This window comes from Crassostrea angulata, chromosome 1, assembly GCF_025612915.1.
Source record: "Crassostrea angulata isolate pt1a10 chromosome 1, ASM2561291v2, whole genome shotgun sequence".
In the NCBI taxonomy this organism is placed as follows: domain Eukaryota; kingdom Metazoa; phylum Mollusca; class Bivalvia; order Ostreida; family Ostreidae; genus Magallana; species Magallana angulata.
In genome coordinates, this window is record NC_069111.1 from 30888861 (window position 1) to 30913070 (window position 24210).

The 24210-nt window shown below is 32.7% G+C and overlaps 2 protein-coding genes across 2 annotated transcripts in view; both read right to left on the reverse strand.

Moving 5' to 3' along the window:
• LOC128172648 (serine/threonine-protein kinase DCLK1-like) overlaps window positions 1–1155 on the reverse strand; it is a 39053-nt gene extending 37898 nt beyond the window's left edge. Inside the window, exon 1 of the mRNA XM_052838433.1 lies at window positions 1029–1155. The gene's annotated coding sequence lies outside the window, so the exon portion shown is untranslated. The remainder of the gene's footprint in view (window positions 1–1028) is intronic.
• A 1127-nt stretch (window positions 1156–2282) lies between these two features.
• On the reverse strand, window positions 2283–11239 carry LOC128192101 (uncharacterized; the record flags this gene model as incomplete). Its single annotated transcript, XM_052864556.1, has 13 exons — window positions 2283–4911; window positions 5175–5473; window positions 5735–5914; window positions 6566–6917; window positions 7570–7608; window positions 8268–8297; window positions 8532–8561; window positions 9068–9133; window positions 9497–9532; window positions 9893–9991; window positions 10450–10518; window positions 10696–10749; window positions 11142–11239. Coding segments are annotated over 13 exons (1908 nt in total), but the record flags the coding sequence as incomplete, so codon positions are not given.
• Window positions 11240–24210: the final 12971 nt, after the last annotated feature.

The window sequence follows — 24210 nt, forward strand, 5'->3', positions numbered from 1 at the left end:
TAATTGAAATATTCTACATGAGCAGTTATAGGTGAGAAATTTTTATCAATGAAACATTAAATGCATGTTTAATTATATATGTATGGTAGGTCAATAAATTGAAGGAAAACAGAATGACAACATATAGATTTTTGTTCTAAAAATTGTTGGTTGTATAATGCACGATTTGCATGCATGAACTAACACTATATATATCGAGTGTTTCGATCATAAATAATTATATACTTCAATATACTGCTCTTTGGCAGGGCAAAATTTCAACTAGTTTGAAAAATAAATGACTAATCAACAGCAGCTGATTGAAAAACTAAAACATACTCTGCTAAACTTATTAATATTTTAATTTAACTGTCTATAAATAAAAACAGCAGCACATTATTATTAAAGGGTTTATAATTACTTTTCAGTCATTTAATAGTATTGATTGAAAATTGCAATTTTTTTTCTCACAAACTGTGTCAGTTAAACAATAATTGATAATGAGTAAAAAAGTTAAAAATTTGAACAATTAAATCATTTTTACATTATAAATAAACATTGCATGGTGTGCACATTTAAAAATTTAAATTAAGTGTTAGGAAAAGTGGAATAACCATAAAAATCGAAAAAAAACAATATTTCCTTTCATAATAAATCTCTAAAACGGGTTTTCAGTTACATATATTTACTATAGTTCAAAATATATAGCTTATTAATAAATATAACCTCGGTCCCATGAGTGATTTGGGATTGCAAAACTCGTCTTAAACAATTATATAGTTTATCTATAACAACAGTCCTTGCAATTTCATTGTACGTGTCATGTCGTTTTCGTATTAATTAATTATTTGAAACAAGTTGGATAACTGACACTCTGATAGCGATCTATAGTGGCGGTATATGGCCGTTGTCAACAACGCGCACTTGCAGGGAGCTCGTTTTTGAAGCCCGTAAAAACAATTAATATAAAGTAAAACAGGAGTACAATAAGAATATGCCCAACATCTTACAAAAAAGAAACAGTCGTCTCATCAAACCCATACACTTACCGTCTCTAAATTGAACTTTTTACACATATTTCCATACCACCGTTACCACTTCAGCCGCCATCTTTGTTTTCTGACGTCACGAGGTTCGCTATGGGGAAAAAGATAAGTCGCGGCAAGAAGTTTTAACGATTTGTTTCTCTTAGACATTTGCGTTATTTTAATAATGATACAGTATGTTATAAATTCCTATCACATACGAAATATTGAGAGAGAGAGAGAGAGAGAGAGAGAGAGAGAGAGAGAGAGATGCCCGTGGGCTAAAATGATCACATGGCAGTGAAAAAACTGACAAGTTGGTGACCTAGGATGTGGACAACGATAAAAGCTGAATATTGTATGAAGCATAGATAGCGATGTGAGGATCGAGATGTTCATATATGTGATAAATAGAAGACCATAAAACTGTACAGGAGCGAGTCAAAAATACTGGACTTTGGCTGAAAAGAATGTACCCCGCCCATCGTAAGATCGTAAGGAGAGATAGGCCAGGTTTATGTCCATTTCTAAACCTGTTTTGATATATTCTATCAAGTTACTAAACAATAACATTTTATTAGATACCCCCTGTAAAAAAAAAAATCAACGAAACCTACGGGGACTAAAAAGTATATATCTCTGTATTTCCGTCTGTCTGTCTGTCTGTAAACCATTCGATCTCTTCCAACCTCGTTTTCCACACTTGTTTTCATTATAGTTAAGTGAATTGAATTGAAACTTGCTGCTTGGCTTTAAAAAATAGAAAAACCGTCGATCAAGTTTGCCTTTGTTACTTCTAATTATTAATAACAAGTATTTGAGTAATTCATTTTTAAATGTGACTCGTATTCACGGGTTCATGCTACACTTGTTCCAATTTTATGAGAGAAGACATGTGCTTTTGAAACCACCGATATAGTGAAATACAGCAGAAAGGTATCTTAATTAATACATATGTTGTTATCCGTTGTATATATAAACGATAACGAAAATATATTTTGACATATATTTTAATAAATTTATTGCCAATAAAAGCACATATTATCCTTGCAAACAATATTTGCTTGAATATGCAAATAAAAAAATTAAATACTGATAGCAGCTAAAAGTGCATGGCACGCCGAATTCACAAAAATGAGCTAAACACAGCTTCACGGTCGATAAATTAGATTTATCAGTTGTAAACTGTAGTTTACGGACAGAAAACTATAATAGTTAACGCCGTTAATCTATTTTTAAGATCTGTAATCCACAGTTAACGCGATCGTCTATATTTCAGAACTGTTAATCTAATTTTAAAACACTTAAAACAATCATTTGCAAGTGCAAAACATTGTTTATCTGATAAATGAAGTTTCATGATTGATTAACAACACTTATAACTATAGTTAACGAATATAAATTATAGCTTTCATATATGAATCTCTATTTAGAAGCAAAATATATTGTTAACATTATTTTGTTTACAGATAGATAAACTTACTTGTAGATTATCATTCATAAACTATAGTTCACGACCACTAAATATAGTTTTACAAATCTAAGTACATTTATAGTTAATTAATCGTTAACTATTGTTTACGGTTTGTTGATTATGACAAACAGTCGATAAACCATGCTTATCAAATGTGAAATTATGTTCAGTTCATGTTTGTAAATTTGGCGTGTCAAAGAAGTGGTTCGCCCTTCAAGTCAAAGGTAGACAACTTGCTAGGCTGAATCCATAAGTCTATGATCAAAAGACATCCTCCAAAATTATAATATACGGAAGAAATGTGTTCGTAGATATGAGAAATTTGAAATCAAAGAAATATTTAGCAATGGAGTTTGAATGCTAATTAGTTGACCCTAATCGCTTTACACACATTAATCACAACTATGGATATCTTTTTAATAAAACTAGCTTGCAATTTTAACCTGCAACTTTAATTAAGCTGTAATAAGTATATTATTGTAAGCATATTAGGGTCTTTATTCCAAGAGGCAAAATATCTCATAGGTTATACATGTAAACATACATATTAGATACAACAGGATAACAATATACAAAGTGTACATAATCAATTTTGATTATTCTCATGAAGAGTTTGATGCTTGTTTGCATAATATAGATAGAACCATTTTAACAAGGCCTTGGACTTTCAGTAGGAGGTAGCTATCTATTTCTTGCGTCAAAACAAGTTAAAAATGACGCTGGTTTTAAGCGAAATATACACCGATTGTGTAGTCTTGGCTCAAAAGCCAGACAAATCTTGTTGATTTCAAAGAGGCATGGTTGAGTGGCCAGCAATGAAATAGACAGGCCTGCGTCACATTGCTGTTTGACACAACTACCCAAAGTCCAAGCTCTTGTTAAAATGGTTCTATTTCCCTAAATTACACAGTTCTTTAGTATTCGAGGAACGTAGTAACTGTATAACTTATACATACTTGGTTTTCGGGAGTAGTATTTTTTGACATACTTTTCTCTTAAACGACGAAGTGATAGACAAATAAGTAAAAAATGTAATTCATCTTCAATCTCATTTAAGTTACAAAAGTCACATTTTCAACAATCACGTTTTAAATTATCATACCTCCCTGTTTCAATCTTTAAGTCATGTGAAGACAACCGTAATCGTGTAATTAATTTACGATATTTCACATGAATTGATTTCTTTAGATAAACTTGTAAACAAAAGTGATCAACAACATGTTTATACAACATACATTTTGACGCATTGCTTATATCGTTAACAACTTTTTGTTTAAATTTTTTAAAGACATCACACATTCTATCATATATAATATCTAAAATAGCAGATTCTTCCATAGAACTGTGATACAAATTGGTCAAGCCTTAGGTGCACAATTCTTTCCAAACATTTGAAATCCATATGTCATTTTTTCTCACCACGTCTTCGTACCATGCTTTTAAATACAGTTTTTACTGTTTCTTAATTTTAATCAGTATTGAAATTTATTTTGTTTCCTGAATATTTCTAGTGGAAATCTACTTAGTTCATAATATACTGCACTGTTGCAAGTATTTTTTCTGACACCCAAAACCTCTTACAAAAATTTATATGCACAATTTCAAAATCCATAAATTATATCGATAATTTCGATTATAAATTAAGACAACTCAGTCCGCATACAAGGCGGAAAGGAATTATGGTCCAATTGGAGTACTGCTGTGGATACTGTATATATTTACTGTAGATACCCAAAATACACACATGCTAATAAACTACTCTCTATTCAAATATTAATCATTCATGAGTTTATGTGTCTTTTAATAATAAGACCATCCATATTTATAAAATTTGAAAATACCACACGATAAGAAAAACCCAAAACACCAAACAAAGCTTATAAGGGTCTTGGTGTCTTTAAACCAACAAACGTCTGTCCTTTAGACAATGTGAAAACAGAACTTTTATCAAGACATCCGGGTTTCCTCCCTACGAGCATCCATGGGTCAAACTCTTGCCGATGGAGTTTCCTCTTTGAACCACTGTCTAAACTAAAATCCAAAACCGTGTTCGGACACCCACCCATTCTAGTGTCCTTATCAATTCTAAAAGACAAACAATTTTCCCTTGCTCGATTTGAAAACACTATGAAACAGTTGAGCACCTTTTGCCTGCTGGACCTTTTTCGTATAGAGTTTCCGGATAGATGTATACGGATTCTTTGAAAGTTTTTCAAATAGAAGTCTTCTGATATACCAATCAACCACAGTGGCTTATATTGGTCCAGAAGGCTTGGTAAGTTTTCTATCATAATGCAGTTGATGTAAACCGTGGCTTCCTGGGGATTGACAATCTTTATGTGTATGGTAATTTTACACATGAATACATCGGCGTAAGCTAGTTTAGCCTCATCTTGGTTCATCTTCCCAGGCGCAACTAAGCCAACTGATAATCTAAGATAAAACTGAATTAATAAGAAATATTTTGAATTCGAATATCAAATTTTTTTTATATTGAATATTGACTTTAAATTTGTGCGTTACTGGTAATTTAATACTTGTGTTGAAAATTTTGTGGATTTACACATATGTATAAAGCAGACGTCACTGAAGTTTTAACTGAAAGGTTTATACTGACAATTAGGAAATAAAACTATAACGTCTTATTGGAATGAGACAGTAAATATAACCCTAATATTCAATCAGAAACCGTTTACCCCGATCTATTAGGAAAATTCTTCATTGTCATGACGACTCTGTTCGCCTCTTGACTCAGGGAACACTCTGCCTTGGACTTAATCGTAGGTTCCCCATCATTCCATAGGATCGCCACTGGTTCCAGTGGGCCAGCATCAGTGTCTCGGAAACTCTCTAGATCTAGCTTCACGGAAAAGGATTTGTTAAACTTTTCGATGTCGTGCTGAACGTACAACCTCTGGGATACTTTCTGGAGCTTGAACTTCTCTGGGAATAAACTGTGACGTTTCACCATAGCACGTTTATCCACATTACTGAGCTGCAATGAATATAAAGAAAAGAATTTTATAAAGAGTACTTTGGAGTTTAAAAAAAAAACCCACTGCAATAGAAAATATTACTTTGGAATTGAAAAAAACCCCTCTGAAATAGAAAATTGTATGTAATTCGTCTTCAACATGATGTACACTCATCAGGAATTCAGATGCTTATGTATAACACACTATTCCTAGGTATGATTGATAAATTACACAGCTGCAGTGCACTTGTTGAGAAAAAAACCTTGTATCTGCAAAGGTACCTGCATAGCAATTGGTTGAGGTATTTCCACAGTTTGTGATGGCATATCCATGGACACGCCCCCTGAGTGCTTGAAAGACAATGTGTTCCCCTCGGGTTGAATTATTTCTGTTTCTTTTATGGGGATCTTGACGATGTAGAACGATTCAACTTCTGTTGCGTGGAATTTTATTTCGTCTCCCTGTGAAATGAAATACTATACATTCATTTACTCTATACTCCACGTTATTTTTGAACATTTGGTTATAACTGAATTTGTTATACATTTGAATATATAATGTCATAATGTTATAGTATATTTTTATCCCCCCCCCAAAAAAAAACCCCCCAAAAAACCCCATGCGTTTTTAGTTCATAAACCGAAATTGATTATATAGTTATATTGAAAACACCTGTTCAATCCTAATTTTTAAAGATAATTGAATAAAGTAGTCTATCCATTAGTATATCATATTTCATATCTTAATTTTAAAAGTTTTATCTAAATACATTTTTTAAACACGTCATTTAAATGCAAGATTTTCTTCTTCTTAAAATCTCTTGGTAACAAACTGCACAAGATTTCCCTTTTTAAAAAATGCAACAAATCAAAACCATAATTAACGGTTCATATTTTGTAAAAAATATTCAAACTTTTTATGATGAACAAATACCTGTTTAAACGGTTTCAAGTGCAAACAGTTCATATAATTGACAATATATATTTTCCGAAATCTAGTTAATATAAGCTTAAAATTCATTTTATTTTAAAAGGTATATTTAATAATATTTAGATAAATCAAAATTGTTTAATTCACTTCAGTTATACGTGAACTGCCGTAAGAAAAAGTACCTCGCAATAGGCCATTCTGGTTACCCAATTGGACTTGTTCTTTATCCTTGCCTCATACCTATACCCGACATCTTTTTCGCCTTTATTTACTTTTACAGAAAAAGTAACAACTGCTTCGTCAGACTGATCAAATACCAGCACTTTTTTCTTGTCCCTTTTATCTACTAGCAAATAAATATCTGTGCACATTTTCTCCATGAATCGCAGAGTAATATCCCTTAGTTCAGCAGCCCTCTTCTCTTGTGACCACGTGACAGCTCGTGTAGGATCCACGTGGTACCTATCGGGGTACTCGATGGTCACATTTTGGGACAGTGTCATTCTTGTCATGCATGCGTCTACAGGATTCGAACTATAAGAACATGTTGGAAATATCTTATGATTGTTGAGTGATGCTGAATCTTGCAAAATAAATATACTGATATAAACGAGTATTTTTTTCCCTTTAGAATATTCAATGCTTTTCTTGGTTGTTTAAGCGGACATGAAATTAAAGAGCATGGTAGCAAAAATAAAAAAACCCACGTTTGCGGGCTATGTATTATTCCCCTACCTTCTTAGCCTCTTGTTTACCAAAGAAAAATGATATATTGGTTATTGACACCTACCTCGTTTTGGATCTCTTATCAATTATTTATAAATTGGGTAAAAGAAAGTTATAACTGTCGGCAAAAAGTTGGTTGATAGAAGAAATAGCAAGATCTATTATTAATACTAGTAGATTATAATACAACTATATTTGATAGCCTGACATCAGTCTATAAAAGTAAAAAAATGCGTATGTTTGCATACAAACTGATGGAAACTTATAAGATCGGATACGGTTTAACCAGTACCTGACTGTGTATGGACAGAATAAGATTTCTTTAGAGACAAACCAGAAAATAAAATGCCCACTAGATGTACATATATCATTAAACCTTAGCAGTAATAATAACAATACAATAACTTGTAAACTATGTGTTTTATAAAGACCAATGCACTCTAAAAATGCTTTATAATACCTCGCTGGTTTATCATCTTGTGCATCACTGTCGGAATCGCTATAAATTGAAAGAAAATAAGTAACTGTTAAAGTCATCAGAATTAGTTGTACAGTTAAAATTTGTGAAATCGTGGCTTCTCGATCTTAATATACATAAATCCATAACCTTAATGGATTATCAAAAACAAACTTTATTCATCTTTTATAGAAGCCAATTCAACAGGGAAAAAACTCAGTTGAGGATGTGAAAGATAATCTAAAAATCATCCTCGCTAAGTGGTGGATATTATGTTAAAATTACACAGCTGACGGATGCCTTGTGTCTTAGGAAAGTGTATATGAAAGAATCCTAACTGCTCGATGACCCAGAGCACAGAGCATAGGTCTAAATGTTAAGCGCTTCTGTGGCATATAAATGTAGTTTTGTGTTAAAACAAGTACAATATTCCCGACAGGAGGTTTTATAGCCAATAAATCAATCAAAAAGAATACATTGAAAACGGAAAACATAATAGCAAGACCTATGAAAGATATGCGCTCATACGTAATAAAATTTCCTTATTCCTTTCTTTGTTATAAGGAAGTGCTAGGGAAATGCATATTCAATTTTTAAATTCACATATTTTTACTTTATTTAAAATAGAATCTAATAATAGTCAAGATTTTTACGAACGAATTTAATTGACATTATACATACCCCCTAGAGGAAAAAGTTACCTTTCAAAGTCTGGAGGTGCATCATACTCACTATAAATTATTGAAAACGTCAAATGTATGAATAAAATGATAATAATATTTCACCATATTAACATAAAAAAGAAGTAATATTAATATCTATTTTCACAGTCATTAAGAAATAGCATCATACGAATATTAGAAATAGGAGATCATTTGTTACCTTACGGTCATGAATATCTGTAAGAATTTTCTTTCTTTCTTTTGTTTCAAGAAATACATTCACTCATTTGAAAGTAAACTCACCTTTCGGGGTCTGAAGTGACTTCAGATTCACTATTAATGTAGAAAATGATTATTATACCTTAATAAAGTCAAAATAGGTAATAAAGTTTACATGTATATCTTGAGAGATACTAGATATTCAAAGAAATGATTAGGAGGGTATTTGAATCTACATGAGATTTCGAATGTGAAACAAAAAGGCACAAAATACAATGTAGGTGACGTAGTGTTTTACAATTTCTTTTTTGATTAAAAAAAAATTCTCAAAATAATATCTTTATATTTTTTAATTTACTAGCATATTAGTTATAATCTTTAAATCATTTTGCCAAACTACCAGTATTCAAAAAAGCAATATTGGCATTACCTATAATATTTTCAAAAGAATCTAATATTTTTTTTTTAAATACGGTCATGCGATACCCTTGTGCAGTATCTTCCCTTTTTACAGTTTAATGCAAAGGACGCAAGCAAAGACAACAATCTGAATAATGAAATAAATCCAAAATTGAATTATTTAACACTGTATTGAAATATTTTAAAACTGCTAAGCATACCATTCGAAGTCCACTTCCTCTAACCAGCTTCTAGGACTCGCGTGGTCGATATAATTTTCTGGTTCACTTAAACAGGGAAAGACAGAATTGCTATTCATCAAATACATCATCATTTAATATCTCTTAACACCATTTTATCTGGGTTTTTTTTAACCCTATTACTAGTCCGAAATATCTGACGTTTTCTACCTTTTTAAAACGATTTTGATATTTTACCCGGGAAGTAAAATTAAAATTGTTTAAAAAGTAGGAAAACATCAGATACTTCAGCCTTCCCTATCACATGTATGAATTCTTATATTTTAACATGTGAAGTTCTGTAAAGTTGTAAAGTTTATTTTTTTTGTCTGTTTATAGAAGGTTGGGGAGAAGGTACTTCGTATCATTACCATTGTACTCCTTATTTGCTTTATTGCAACGTATAGTTACCTGTCTACTTCTTCTGCCGGAGAATCTTCATCCTGTCTACAGAAAATTGCAAAATGAAAACTATGCTGGGTTTTTTAACAATTGTCTTTATTACAACGATTTTAAATTTCTAAACTGTTTAATTAAATGGATTAAAATGAATATCGTAAAATTCACAGCTACGAGGAAACGTATTGTACATTCGAGGAAATCGTCCTTCTAATTAAACATTTTGCACTTTCATTGCTTCTTGCTCTTTGATTATTAATGAATGTTAGATTTTATGTTCATTGAAACCATCTCTGAAATACTTGTTTGACGAGTTTTACAAATAACGATGAAACAATGCAATCTACAATATTGAAAAAAGGATTGAGGGACATGACCAGTTCTCGAATTTTTAAAAAAAATTCTTACTGTGGCGGTTTTGGTGTTTTTTCTACTGCTCCGATCTTTTTGTTCCATGCTGGATCAAATTCTACCCCTACTAAAGGTTTGTGGGGTTTCACCACCTCCCTATAAGTGATAAAAATAAAATATTCATACATTAAATGTCACCGTTGATGTCACCTTCAGCATACAAATTTAAACACAATATTTTCTAAAGAGTGAGTTTTATTTATTTACATTATATTTACACACAAAAAATAGTTTGAGTACTCATGTTACAATATAAAATTTTTTGAATGATCTGTTCTGTCAGATATTAGACAATTTCAGTCAGTGTTTCAAAACAACAATTTCTTTTGAATCTTAGCCGCAGGTGACGTTTAACATAAGTTAAACTTTTTACAATCTTATGAAACTTAAAATAATGACAATATGCTGCGTTAAATTTAAAACTCGCAGAAACGTATGCGCATTGAATATATACTTATTTAATTTGAAAAAATATCTCACAACGTTAGCATATCCTTTAGTAAAAAAAAAATGGTAGCACATAATGCACAAACTGCATATGCTATCTTTCTTACTTCCGAACTGTATGAAAACCGTGTCTATCTTCAGCGTCTGCCAACAGTTGTTCGACTTCGTCTTTGTCACTGAAGAAAAAGGAAGTTAGGTGTCCATAACAAACGTAATTTCAAAATTCCAAAAAATTAAACACATCCTAAACGTATGACTAGTATAAAATTTTCTTTAACCTTATGGAACAACCAATATCTAAAAAGATAGATATAAATTCAATGATGCAATATGTATATGGAAAAAGAACTTGCCCATCTTCCTCATCACTCTCAAAATCTGGAACATAGCCTGCTCCAGGCGATATTCTGTTTTGAGAAGGGGAAAAACCGTGTTAAATATTCTAATAACAGTTTTTTTTTTTTACCAATAATTGAAGAAATACAATTGATTTATTATGTTTTATGGGCTATGATGGTGAACTTGAGCTGGTTTCTCAATTTGACGTGGGCATTTAATACATTATTTTCCTATTCCTTTGCGCTAAATGGATATACCTCCTGCTTGTGATATACAGGTACAAAATATGTCTGTTTGTAACTTTGAGGTCTTATGTCATAAAAAAAGCTCGACATTCGTGTACAGAATTTATTTTTCCTATTAAAATTTGTAAAAACACACATTTCAACCAACTTACTGTGGTTTCAGTCTGATGATTTATAATTATACACAACGAGCAAAATCAATTTGGTGGACTCACGTTCTAAACGACACAAAATCGGAGGCTTTGTTTTCATCGTTATCATCTTCTTCGTCGTCTTCATTTGAGTCCCTTTGACTGAATTCATGTAAGTGGTAATAATAGCGTTATCATACAATTAAAAGGACAAACAGTTATTACACAACATAACATCAAGAAGACAACTTCAATATTTATATTCAATCAGTATTTTACACTGTTTCTTAAGCAAAGCGATTGAGTATATGCAACTCAATAAAACTAAAACCAATTAAGATATTTGGCGTAGGGAATACTAGTATATGCATTCCATGAATTTATCATTACTGCTTTTAAAAACATTCTCTAGCTGTTATCAGTTCATAAAGCGAAATACTTTTTCTTCAAATATATATATAGAAAAAAATCTAAACATAGTTAAATAATGTCTAAATTTATAGTTCTGAGGTTGCCTATGCTTGTCTATTTCTTAAACGATCGACACTAAAAGCTTTTTTGTCTGCACATGCACATTGAGCAATAAATCCACAAAGATAAAATCAAGAAGAACACTCTCATGATACAGTATTAGAATTAGGAAGACCAGAGTTACTACACAGATAGGAAAACAAGAATACAACAATCATCAAACAGGTGTGAATTAAGGTGACAGCAATTATATCAAAGTAGTAAAACATAGAGACAACATTCATTTTACATACAGAATTCAAAAAGACAGCACTGAACAAAATAAAATTGAGATCAGAAGAGAACATTTATTGTATAGAAATAAACCAAGAAAGCAACAATACCTATTATTATACTTTCATGTTAAATACTGAAATCTGATTGGTTTAGATGCAGTTGGTAATCCGTTCTATTACCCTCAGCGTTAGCAACACACTTGGCAACAGGTAACACAACGAATTGTTACATGCGCGTAAATCATGCGCGTACGGTTTGCCGTAGAATTCACTTCATTTCTGTATAAAAGCAGTAAAATTTTCTTTAAAAATAAGACATTCAGTATAATAAAATAAGTAGTGCCTGTATGGGAGGGTAACTGTTGAAATTGACAAACCTCGAAAACCCAAACAGGCACTATTTATATAGTGTGACAGTTTACTACAAAGAGACAAGATTCATGACTGAGCATCAAATCAAAACGAAGACGTCAACCAAACCAATCAACTGCAATAAATTAAAAAAAAACCCCAAATAACTACCATGGAAAAACTATGAAAATAACAATTTTTGGGCTGTAGTGAATCATTAGCTAAAACATGTAATGCTAATACAAAAGAAAACAACAATCGCCCATTTATGCAATCAATAAGACCAAAACATATCGCTATACACAAAACAAACATTCTAAAAGAATTGCATAAACAGTACATGTACCCTACAGGAATCCCAGAATTATAAAAGGAATGTCGTTCCATGTGCTCAATATGTTTGGTGAAAGATGCTTTTTTTTAAATTAACGAACCCAAATAGAACAAAAACGAGTCGTTTAAAATTACCGCAATTTTTTCATGATCTGTTGATACAGTTTAATAAAACTCAAACTTGATCTGTACTTTCTCTTTATAAAGCTACACAGCAAGTTTCAAATTAATTCAAATCAAGGTTCAAATCCAATCACAATTCTCTAATCCATTGCGACCAAAAAGTCTAAAAAAAAAAAAAAAAGACAGAATGTCTGACAGGGAGCGATAAAGATTTTCTGAATATACTAGTATATAACAGACATTTCACAATTATGTATACAATCAAATATAAGGAAACAACAATTGTAAGTCGTAATATCTAGTTTACTTTGTCTGGTTCTCCTTTTCATAAATTTTTTATGTTTTGAGATTACTAAACATTTTGTCGTCAATGCTACATTTTTTCAGTACAGAGAACAAAACCTCAAGATTTATGTTCTATGTTGGAAGGCATCCATTTGTCAAGTGCACTAGGTGTCAAGTTATGCAAACAACTGTCATTCCTAGTGTTGTCATTATTACTCGGATATAGCTTAGTCAATTGATCGGAGGCTTTAGATAAGCAGACGTTATTCAATTGATTGTTGCTCATTTTGGAACTTTTAATCCCTTTCAAACAATAAAATGCGAATATAACGTTCAAAGTAACTTTTAATCAAATGACTTTGATAGAGTATATTTACTGTATCAGTTCTAAGTGATTTTGATCTCTTACTGTTTCTCTAAGGATCTCAAAATCAGTAAACAATGAACACCAAAGACAACATTAATTACAAAGCAGTGAAAACAAGACAATGTAATACATGTAATTAGAATACAGTAAAATCAAGAGGACAACATTCACTTCACTGCAGTGTAATCACGCAAAGTAAATCATTACCCAGCAGTAAAATCAAGGTAACTACAACCATTACACTGCAATATAATTAAAATTCCAAAATTTATTTCACTACATTGCATAACAAATGCAATTTTTTTCACACATCACTGTAATCGCAAAGACAACTAGATGCTGTCATTAGACAGTAATACCCGCACCATGTGTTTGCCCCTAAATAACACTGTTTTGTACCAATTTAATTAAAAATGAAGGCTACATGCAAACTCCGGTAATACATTTAAAAATTATAATTTTCATAACTGAAGGATGAGATCCCTGCCCATATGATAATACACATCGTGACACGAGCAGCACTTTATGTGCAATTTGGGGTAGAACTGTTTGCAGTGAATTTTCAGTTAATCAATAATCTTAACATTTTATATCATAGGAAGTATAATGGTCTATATATAATTATTACAAACAAAATTAAAAATTAAATTATGCCCCCTCCCCGTGGCGGTTGCCGGTTTTAGATTTGCTTCTGTGTGCCTACATGAACATCATCGTGTGCACAGATTTAGAGAAGGGGTGGGAGTGAGGGGTCCAGACCCCCCCCCCCCCCCCCCCCCATGAAAATTCGTAAATTACCAAAAATACACCTTGGACCCCAATGCTCTTACAGACATGTAAACGCTCTAACCCATTGCGCTTCAATGTTAGGTAACATTATTTGGGGGGTAAATATTTAATCAATATTCAACATACTTTATTGTTTATCTCAATAGGAAGTATACATGTACATCACAATATGCAGGTGTCCTGTACCACCTTAAAGCTGTTATTTACCTAATAAAATAGTGCAAGTGGATTTGAAGAATAGTTCATAAAAATACATGCATGTTACAAATGACTAATCTTTGTCTGAAGTTACGTACACAACACGGGTTTGCATGTCTCATTAGCGGGTACTAGTTTTACCCAGCTCTTCGATTAGATGGGTTCACGTGTATACATACATGGGTGTTGCTAAAACGCGGAACGGAAAACGGAACGGAAGGAAAACGGAAAATCTTATCTAATGTTATTTACCTCATAGATTTGTTAAGTATGCTAAAACGATATACTTTATGTACCTTTTTAATTTTTTTTGAAAGATTAGCAATATTAGATTATTTATTCAAGAATATTTATTTCCTCAAAATTAACAGTACATGCATTGACCACTATATTCTGTCCCAAAATATCCTCCATTCACTTTTTGCTGTATGTTTATATATACCTCAGGGTTCAAGCGATTCTCTTTTAGAAGCATTAAACATTCTCATTATTCTTTCTTTAAAACGTCCTCTCTAGCTTATCAGCTGGTATAAATACACGGCTAAAAATAAAGAAGTCTACGGGGTTTTGCATTTTAACAGACCCGGATGATAGTGTTGAAAAATTGTGCAAGGTCTTCTGAGTGACTTCCAAATGCAGAAAAGATGTCAACATTTTCCATTTTAAATCGTCCAAATGTGCTGCATGAATATTTTGGAATCGACAGACAATAGTCCCAATATATAATCGGAAAATCAAACCAGGCAACGTCTAGAGCTCTCTATTCGGATCATATGTATATAGCTGCTGGAATAAACAACTGCATGCTTTGTAATGCAAACGTAAACAAAACTGCATTGCTAAAAATACTAGTTTCACAAATTACTAGTTTCTCAAATTACCGGGTATTTTAATGTTTACTGTATTTTAATTTTTTAATGTCGTCAGTCCTACAGTTTTTTTCTTCCATCTCAATGATACTGTATCGTCTGTATGATAAAAGATCGTCTAGAACACCGAAAATTCAATTTTGATGTAAGTAAATACATGTACATCATATTTGAAAATAATATAAAAATACTCAAAACACGCATAAAACGCTTTCACTAACTGCGTACGTTACGCTAATATGCCAGCAATACCATATAATAGAAATAAGTAAAAAGTTATAGCTAACTTGCTCGTTTAATCATGTTAATGTTTCACAATTCGTATACATTTGATTATTCCGTTTCGTACTCAACTAAAGCCGAATGAATACAATGCTATAATTGATAGACATTCATATGAATATTAATAAGATAGCAACATGTTGATAATCATTCATTAGATATAAGTAAAAGATACAAAGTAAATCGTTTCTGGCCAGTCTATACCCTTTTTAAGCGATAAACGTGATGATATTTTCCATTCCGTTCCGTTTTCCGTTCCGCGTTTTAGCAACACCCATACATACATGTCTGTGTTTTCCGTATACAGAAAAGGATTACGGTAGTTAAGATCAGCTAAAGGAATTCATTATTGTGTTTTAATTGAATATCATTATGATGTTGACCAATTTAGGTAAGCATAATACATGTAGTAGCAGTAGCACAATATAATGAGATGCCAGCATGGGATTCCTGCCAGCATACATACACATGTATATAAGTTCTACTTTCACTTTCTAAATGTAATCTCCCTTTGACAGCATACTGTATCATCATCTTTTAATATTTAAATAAGCTTATCATCGTTACCTATCCTATCGCATTTGTAAAGTTTCTGTCATTTTAGTTGCAAAAGTTATTTTTTTCATTTGTCAGACTGCATGCACTGTTGAGTTGACCCCATATTGACCCTGTATAAACAATTTCTTATTAAATTTGTGTATTACATATGTAAGTAAGTGTAGACACTTATATTTTTTATATGAGTAATAATAGGAAGGAAGGAGTATTTCTTTCTTAATGTATTATAATGCATCAAATACAATGTAGGTCATGACCTTATGGGACTGTTCTGACCCCACGAAACAGGAAAATATCTTCTAAAGTCATTATGATGCATCAAATATTGGTGTAAAGTACATTAATGACCCCCAGGTGTTGTCTTTAAACCCCCCCCCCATCCCCCCCGCCTTTATGAAATAGGAAATGATACGATACACTGTATATTTTGTTAACTTCTGAGATCTGAGATCCTCATCCCTAAACCGTTTAATTTATTTTTGCTCTTTGTGTCATTGCGCGTAAAATTGTATTGTAAGATTATGCCCCCTTGGAGACACCCTGACATTTTAGAACTAGAAATAATAATGTATTTTATCTTATTCATATGTTATACAGTAGTGTTTGATCCATGTGGGTAATTCCTAGCCTAATGATGTCACTGCTTTGTTTAGGAGACTTTACAATTGCCCCAAATAGGTGAATACACATGGCAGTGATGCATATAACATTTTGTTTATAAATCTTAAAAATTGAATTAAGCAATTTCCAAAATGTTAATGTGAATCACGAGAGAAAAGCAATCAAGAAATGATTTAAAATTTGCTACTGTACACATGTAAGAATGTATTAAGAAGACTGAATCTTTATAAGCAGGTTAGAGGGGGAGGGGGATGAATGTGGAGTATAAACATTTATAATTTGAATCATTTATTGTTATTAATTAATTTTAACTTGTCAATGAATACTACTTATTGATCCCAAGGTAGAAATATGACCTCTGATCGTATCTCAATAGATCATTTGTCAATTATGCAAGGTGTAATGTAATTTTTTTTAAGAATAACATTTCTTACCAGTTTATAAAAGTTTTTAGACACCCAAATTATATTTTGATTTTAATAGATTATTCGACAAGGAAGGGGGGGGGGGGGAGAGAACAGTTTATATTTGAGTTTGTTTGGGAGTGGGGGTTCCAAGTCATATATTTGACAACTTTTTTAATGTAATTTAAAATAAGACTAAGCCATACTACAGTCATGAACATGAATAGTATAGAACAAAACACAAACTAATACATGTACATGTATATATACATAGGAAGTATTACAAAACAGATGATTGATCTATATCTGGGTTCTTAAATTGAATCATATATCATGTACATATTATATTATTGTTTCTTTGTTCAAGGCATTTAAGATGGTATGTAGGTCATGATCCCAAGTGCTCTTCCTGAAATTATCAAATATCATAAAAACCATTGAGATCCCCACCTTAATCCTCCTTAGGTCATGCAGGCGCATCAGATCATTATGGCATGTAAGTCATGACCCTAAGGGGTCATCCTGACCCCCTTAGAATCAGAAATTGTCAATTATCTTTAAATCATTGATGTTTGATGATCGTATCTCTATTTAATCTTTATTAATTATTAAGTCTCCTGAATGAAGTTTGGAGACTTATTGTTTTTGTACGGTTCTTAATACATGTATATATTCTTCATCTTCTTTTTCTTCTTTCCCGCTCTGAACTTGTTTCTCAGAGATGGCTGAACATAATTGTACAAAACTCTAGGATATGATAGGCCTGCAAATCTAGTTGTGCACCCTGGTTTGATTTTTCTCATTTTGGGTTAGACAACCACTTTTCGGGGGAGGGGGGGGGGAGGGGGTGTCAAAAGGGTGTGGGGTCTAACATTGAACCTTGTAGGAAGAATCATAGACTCTATTGTAAATGGTAACTTGAAAACGGACAAAGATAATAATTTTTTTTCCCTCGGACTGAAATGTCACACTTTCATTGGATTAAACATGGCACGTGATTGCCTCATATATCTCTATGTAGGTTCTTTTGAGGATTAATATTAGGCAATATGGCCGTCATTGGCCGCCGCCTCACCTACTCATCTCGATATATCATATTATTTAACACAGAAATCGTGTTCAGTAAGTCATTAAAATATTTAGAGTAGTTGCCCTTTGGAATTATTTTTAAATTAGAGTAGTTGCCCCTTGAATATTGACGTCACATTGTTATGTCTGGAGCAGAGCAAAATGGCAGCGTCGAAATTTGCTCAAATCTCTGCAGAGGTTTAAAATTGAATAGCAACAAAACATTGTAAGTTATATGCGAAGATTTTTTAAGGGTATTTGAAAGGTGGTATTGATCATTTTTAAGAGTTTAAATTAGTTTAACTGGATGAGATGTAAGGCATCTTGTACATTGCTTTGCGTAGATCACCGCTGTTTGTGAATGAATATGTCGCTTGATAGTCCTTGGGAAAACAAAACAGTTATTAGGTTAGTTACTGACTCACTACGGAAATATATTGGGTTGATCAATCTCATAGACGGCTCGGCTTCGCCTCGCCATCTATGAGATTGATCAACCCAATATATTTCCGTAGTGAGTCAGTAACTAACCTAATAAGTAATAATAGGGTTTTCATAATCATATATTGGCTGTTACTGGCAATATATAGGGTTTATTAGATCTGACCCCTGGGGTCATCCCCACCCCCCAGGAATTTGAAATTACCATATATCTCAGAAACTGTTATAATCATGACCCCTAAACCATATATATTCATGTTTCTGATGTCAATGTTATGTAGGTCATGGGCCCTGTGGGTGGTCCTGACGCCCTCAAACAGCAAGTCCCTTAATATCTTCAAAACAGTTGAGATCCCCACCCTTAAACCATATATATTCTTGTTCCTTGTGTCAAGGGGCATCAAACGGTATGTAGGTCATGGGCCCCGGGGGTGGTCATGACCCCCCTTGAACAGGAAGTGCACGAATATCTCGAAAACGGTTGAGATCCCCACCCCTTAACAATATATATTCTTGATCCTTAAAGGGCAACAAAAGGTATGTACCGGTAAGTAATGGGCCTCAGGGTTAAATTTAATTTTTCAAAACCGTAATGCACATCTATGGAACAGTTCCTTTCATATCCCAAGATATGATGTGTCTATCCATTAAATCATAAAAGGAGTTCTAGGATCTATGTTTTTTTTAAGTGCATGATAAACGTCAATTTTCTGCTACATTTTGACTCCCTGGATGAAATTTAAATTTTGAAAACCTTACTGCACATCTATAGAACAGTCCCTATCATATCCCAAGATATGATTGTCTATCCTTTAAATCATTAGAGGAGCTCTTGGATCAATGTTTGTTTTTTTAGTGATAAACGTCAGTTTTCTGCTACTATTTGACTCCCAGGATGAAATTTAAATTTGTAAAACCTTATTGCACATCTATAAGACAGCCCCTATAATATCCCAAGAGATGACGTAGCTACTCCAAAAGTTGTAAGAGGAGTTCTGGGAACCATATTTTTTTTTGCCAAAAAACGTCATTTTTTGTTGCCCACTGATCCCCTTACTTAAAAAAAAATTCTGGAACCTGATCATGCCTCAATATGACACCCCCAATCATATTCTAGAAGATCATTTGGCTACTGCTTAAAAAAAATGACGTTTTTTAAACCAGTTTTTTTGTAAAAAAAAAAACGTCATTTTTTAGCCATTAAATGACCCCCAGGACAAAATTGAAAATTCCGAAACCTTATTGCGCATCTATAGGATACCCTAAAACATATTCCAAAAGATGATTTGTCTTCTTTTGAAAATGTAGGAGGAGTTCGAGGAAGAAGGTTTTTTGTGAAAAAACGTCATTTTTTACTAATTATTTGACCCCCAGGACTAACAGAGAATTTTTGAAACCTTTTTACAAAACAACATGATACCCCAAATCAAACTCTAAGAGTTCAGTTTGCTGGTTTATAAGATGTAAGAGCAGTTTGAGAAAGTAAAACGTGACAGACGGACGGACGGACGGACAGACGGACGGACGGACGGAACAGGGTAACAACAATATACCCGAACTTTCTTTAGAAAGTGCGGGTATAAAAACTTTACATATCTCTGTAATCATTATGACGCAATTATCTTTTTAACCAAATTTCCAAGAATCATTAAGTAGTATTGAATCAAGAGGACATCAATCATTGCAGACTAGTGAAAATACGAATACAACAACTATTTTACAACAGTGAAATAAAGAAGACAATGATGATACTCTCTCTCTCTCTCTCTCTCTCTCTCTCTCTCTCTCTCTCTCTCTCTCCACACACACACACACACACAAGAAACAAACGGTATCACAGAGCAAAGAAACCTAGAAGACAACATTCAGACAGGAAACCAGGTAAAGAATTCTTTTAAAAGTAGAACAAACAAAGCAGACCCGAATCTATAAAAATCACAAAGAACAAGCTGATAATAACCGGATGTAAAATATGCAAGTTAGATTATTTAGAATGTCTTAATGGCAATGAAAATGAAAGTGGAATTCCAACTTTGAATCAAGTATTAATATTGGTGATCATTGCGATATTTTTGAATATGGTGATGAATGGTCGTGTCATGTTTTAAGTCCTTCCTAAAAAAAATTATTATGCATTTCAACCAAGGTACTAACAATTTAGAAGATACCATGGAATGCAATTCATTCTTCATATCAAATTTTAACAATCGTACTGTAATGAATGACTGAAAAATGATTTGCAACAGTGGAACATTGTGGTCGAACTGGGGATGTAAAGTTGTCAATACTAACAATTGCTGTTATATTTTTAAAAACATAAAATCATACGTGAACGTCGATTACTTTTTACAAACAGCCTTGGGTGTCAAATATTGAATTGATTTTCGCTCATTGCAAATTAAAACATAATGCATTGGTTTGACATGTTGTAAATATTACGAATGCAGTTCATCAATAAATTAAGGTAGAAGTTTTACCTTGTACTTCTGAAGACAGACATGGCAACCGTACCTGAGCTTATATCAGATCGATCGGGGAATATATTGAATTGAATAGGTTCAGTGATTTATTAAATGTGTACACATGCAGTTACACACACAATAAAATGGTTAGGAAAGGTAATGCCGAGCTATTTAATGGGGCTCTTGAATTTCATCTTCCTGGTGTACTTAACCCGAAATCAGTTAAATGTCTTCGGAAATAATATAATACTTGAGTACTAACCTATTTTTTTTATTTTGAATATGTCAGGCCCCTTTTCCCGATATTAAATTTGTCTAAAGGGCAATATTCTCCAGCTTGCATGTTTTAAATATCTCTTTTATCTTTATAGACAAAACCCGTAAATAGCTATCTACCGCATTTGGAACAGAATATGAATACGAATACATGTATGCCTTTGATTTATTATTTTTCTAAAGATACTATCAAAATATTACATCAATGCATTGCTACGCAGTGCAGAGGGTCACACATTCTTAAGAAAATATTCTACTTCATTAAAATATTCAATAAAAGGGTTATAATGCTATCAACTCATATATATAATACGGCATTTTGGAAACTGAGATAAATCAAGATGATATATAAGAAATTTAAAGAAATTTTTAAAAATGTTAAACAGCAAAATCCTTTATTAATGGGTCGTGTAGACTACTTGGTTGAACACTCATTATCACAATATCGCTTGTTTGAGATCTTTTAATTTTTTTTTTAAATTATAGCTGGAAATAGTCAAGTCAAATATACTGGTGTATCAACATGTAATTCATTAGATAACTCATGGAAGGAACTGCTTTTAGTTATTAAATCGACAGGCTGATTAAATTCTAAGTATACACAATTTTAATGACAAATTTGTCAAATTATTGTAATCCAGTGAATCTAGAAACATACTGAAATTAAGAGTCTTTTTTTAAAAGGTGATTTGATTAAAAACATTTTTCGTTCATCTACACCAAGTGGGCTTATAGATAAACTGTAGCTATTCTCTTCGATAACATTGATTGTACAACAAAGAAACTTGATTCATGATAGAAATGAATACATAATCATCATACATGGGAAGGATACTGAGTATTAAACTTAATTTTGTTTAAAAAATAAAAATATAATCGTAATTTCTTTTGTCAAGAGTTTTAAGATACAAAATGGTCATTAAACCTTTTAAATTGTTATCTTAGAAGTTCAGATATGTTCCAATATCTTCTTTTTAAAATTTTGTATTATTTTTTCACTACGTGTCGCAACCACATCCTTAAGTTGTAAAGGACTATGTGCGGTATAGTCAAATATCTGCCCCCGATTTCAACCAATTTTTAAATAGTATCGTATAAAAATGAAATCTTCACAAATCATTGTAAAGAGGATGCCTATAACTTTAATCTTGATTTTAGTCATCATTGCTCACTCGCTGTTTATCTATGACGTCACCTAAATGACCTAATTCCCGCAAATTTGCAAACAAGTGAAGATAATCTCATTTTTGCTCTATATATTGCATTCGGAAGTATAGAGCGCAGGTCTGCTCAAGTGCAATTTTAACATATGTTTTTCTTCAGATAGTTATACATATTATACTAAAAAATGGTACTTGAGCAAGCCTGCGCTCGATGTTTCCCAGTCGAAAAACCATCGGAAAACACCTATATTTTGCTTCAAAACATCAATTTATCAAAATAATGCAATATTCATGACGTCATTTCTATGTTATGACATCACTGTGGTGATAACCTTTTACACCTTTATTTCCAATATGATTTTAACTATCTTTCATCTTATTTTAAAGCTCTTTCCAAAACTTTGATTTTGGGGGGCAAACATTGCATAAAACCGCACTTAGTCCTTTCTGTATCTTTTATGATTGCTTACAAGTTCATTTGGCAAAATGAGGAGGTATACTGTGGAATTTTTTTGGATTGTGAATTTTTTGCTTATTCGTAGGGATGTAATTTCGTGGATGTGCCAGTTTTCAGTTTCAGTAACAAAGATAACTCGTTCTATATTTGTTTTCGTTGAGGATGTAAATTCGTGGGGAAGGGCTACCCACGAATACCACGAAAATTGAGCCACCACGAATTCTAATGATTATTCAGTACTGTCCAATATAGCTTTACTCTTTTGCTATCATTTTATTCAGTATTTTATACATATTACACATTTTTTAAAATGTCGTCTTAATTATAATAATTTTTGGATTTACACTCAAATAAGTGTGAATTACAATATGTTAAAGTTATTTTTATCTGTACAAAACATGTGTCATACGGACATATGTAAAAGTATATAGAACGGGGCATGCCACTAAAGTTATCTATGCAAAACAATTTCTTTTAAATATAAACATCGCAACCGCTAAAGAGATCAACTTTTAATTTATATTATAAGATACAGATCATGTGCTTACAAGATAGCCAGCTTGCGTATCTTCATCGAGCAATCACTGGAATGGAAGTCCCATCTCTATATCAACGTAGAGAGGACACTAATGAACCCCTTCATAGCTTTTCAGATTTCTAAATCTTCAAAATAAGTCTGTAGCTGCACAGGTTGACAGCTTTTTTAAGTGATTAAAAAGGCATTGTCCTGTTCTTGTATGCACAATTTGCAGCGTACAAAATATCATGTAGAATCTCATTTTTAATGCTTTTGTATCCTTTGGCAACAGTTTTGGTAAGTTTCGGGCAGAAACAATCCAGTTGCAGAGACTGCATTTACTATTCTATAGAACATCTGGGCCTGAAGAAACATTTGCACTACTACCAAACAGCGGATACTCAACTCCAATATAAAGTCAGCCATATTGTATGGAGTAGAGACATAGAGAATGAGCAAAACGACTCTCCAGAAGATCCAGGCATTTCACTATATATGTCTCGGGCGCTTGTTCAACATCCGATGGCCTGAAAGGATCACAAATGAAGAACTTTGGGAAGAGAGCGTGACAGGAGCCAATGGGCATACAAATTAGACTGAACTTGGGCTGGATTGGACACACTCTAAGGAAGCCAACATTCAACACCACACGCCAAGCCCTTCCCCGGAACTCGCAGGTCAAGAGAAAGAGGGAACGTCGCGGAAACGCCTGTAGGCGGGACACGGAGGCTGAATTAAAGAAGACATGATCTGGAATTTTGCAGCACAAGTAGCCTAGAACCATGTTTGTTGGAGGGCAGTCTTTGATGCCATAAGATCCTCACGGAACGACAGGTAAGTAAG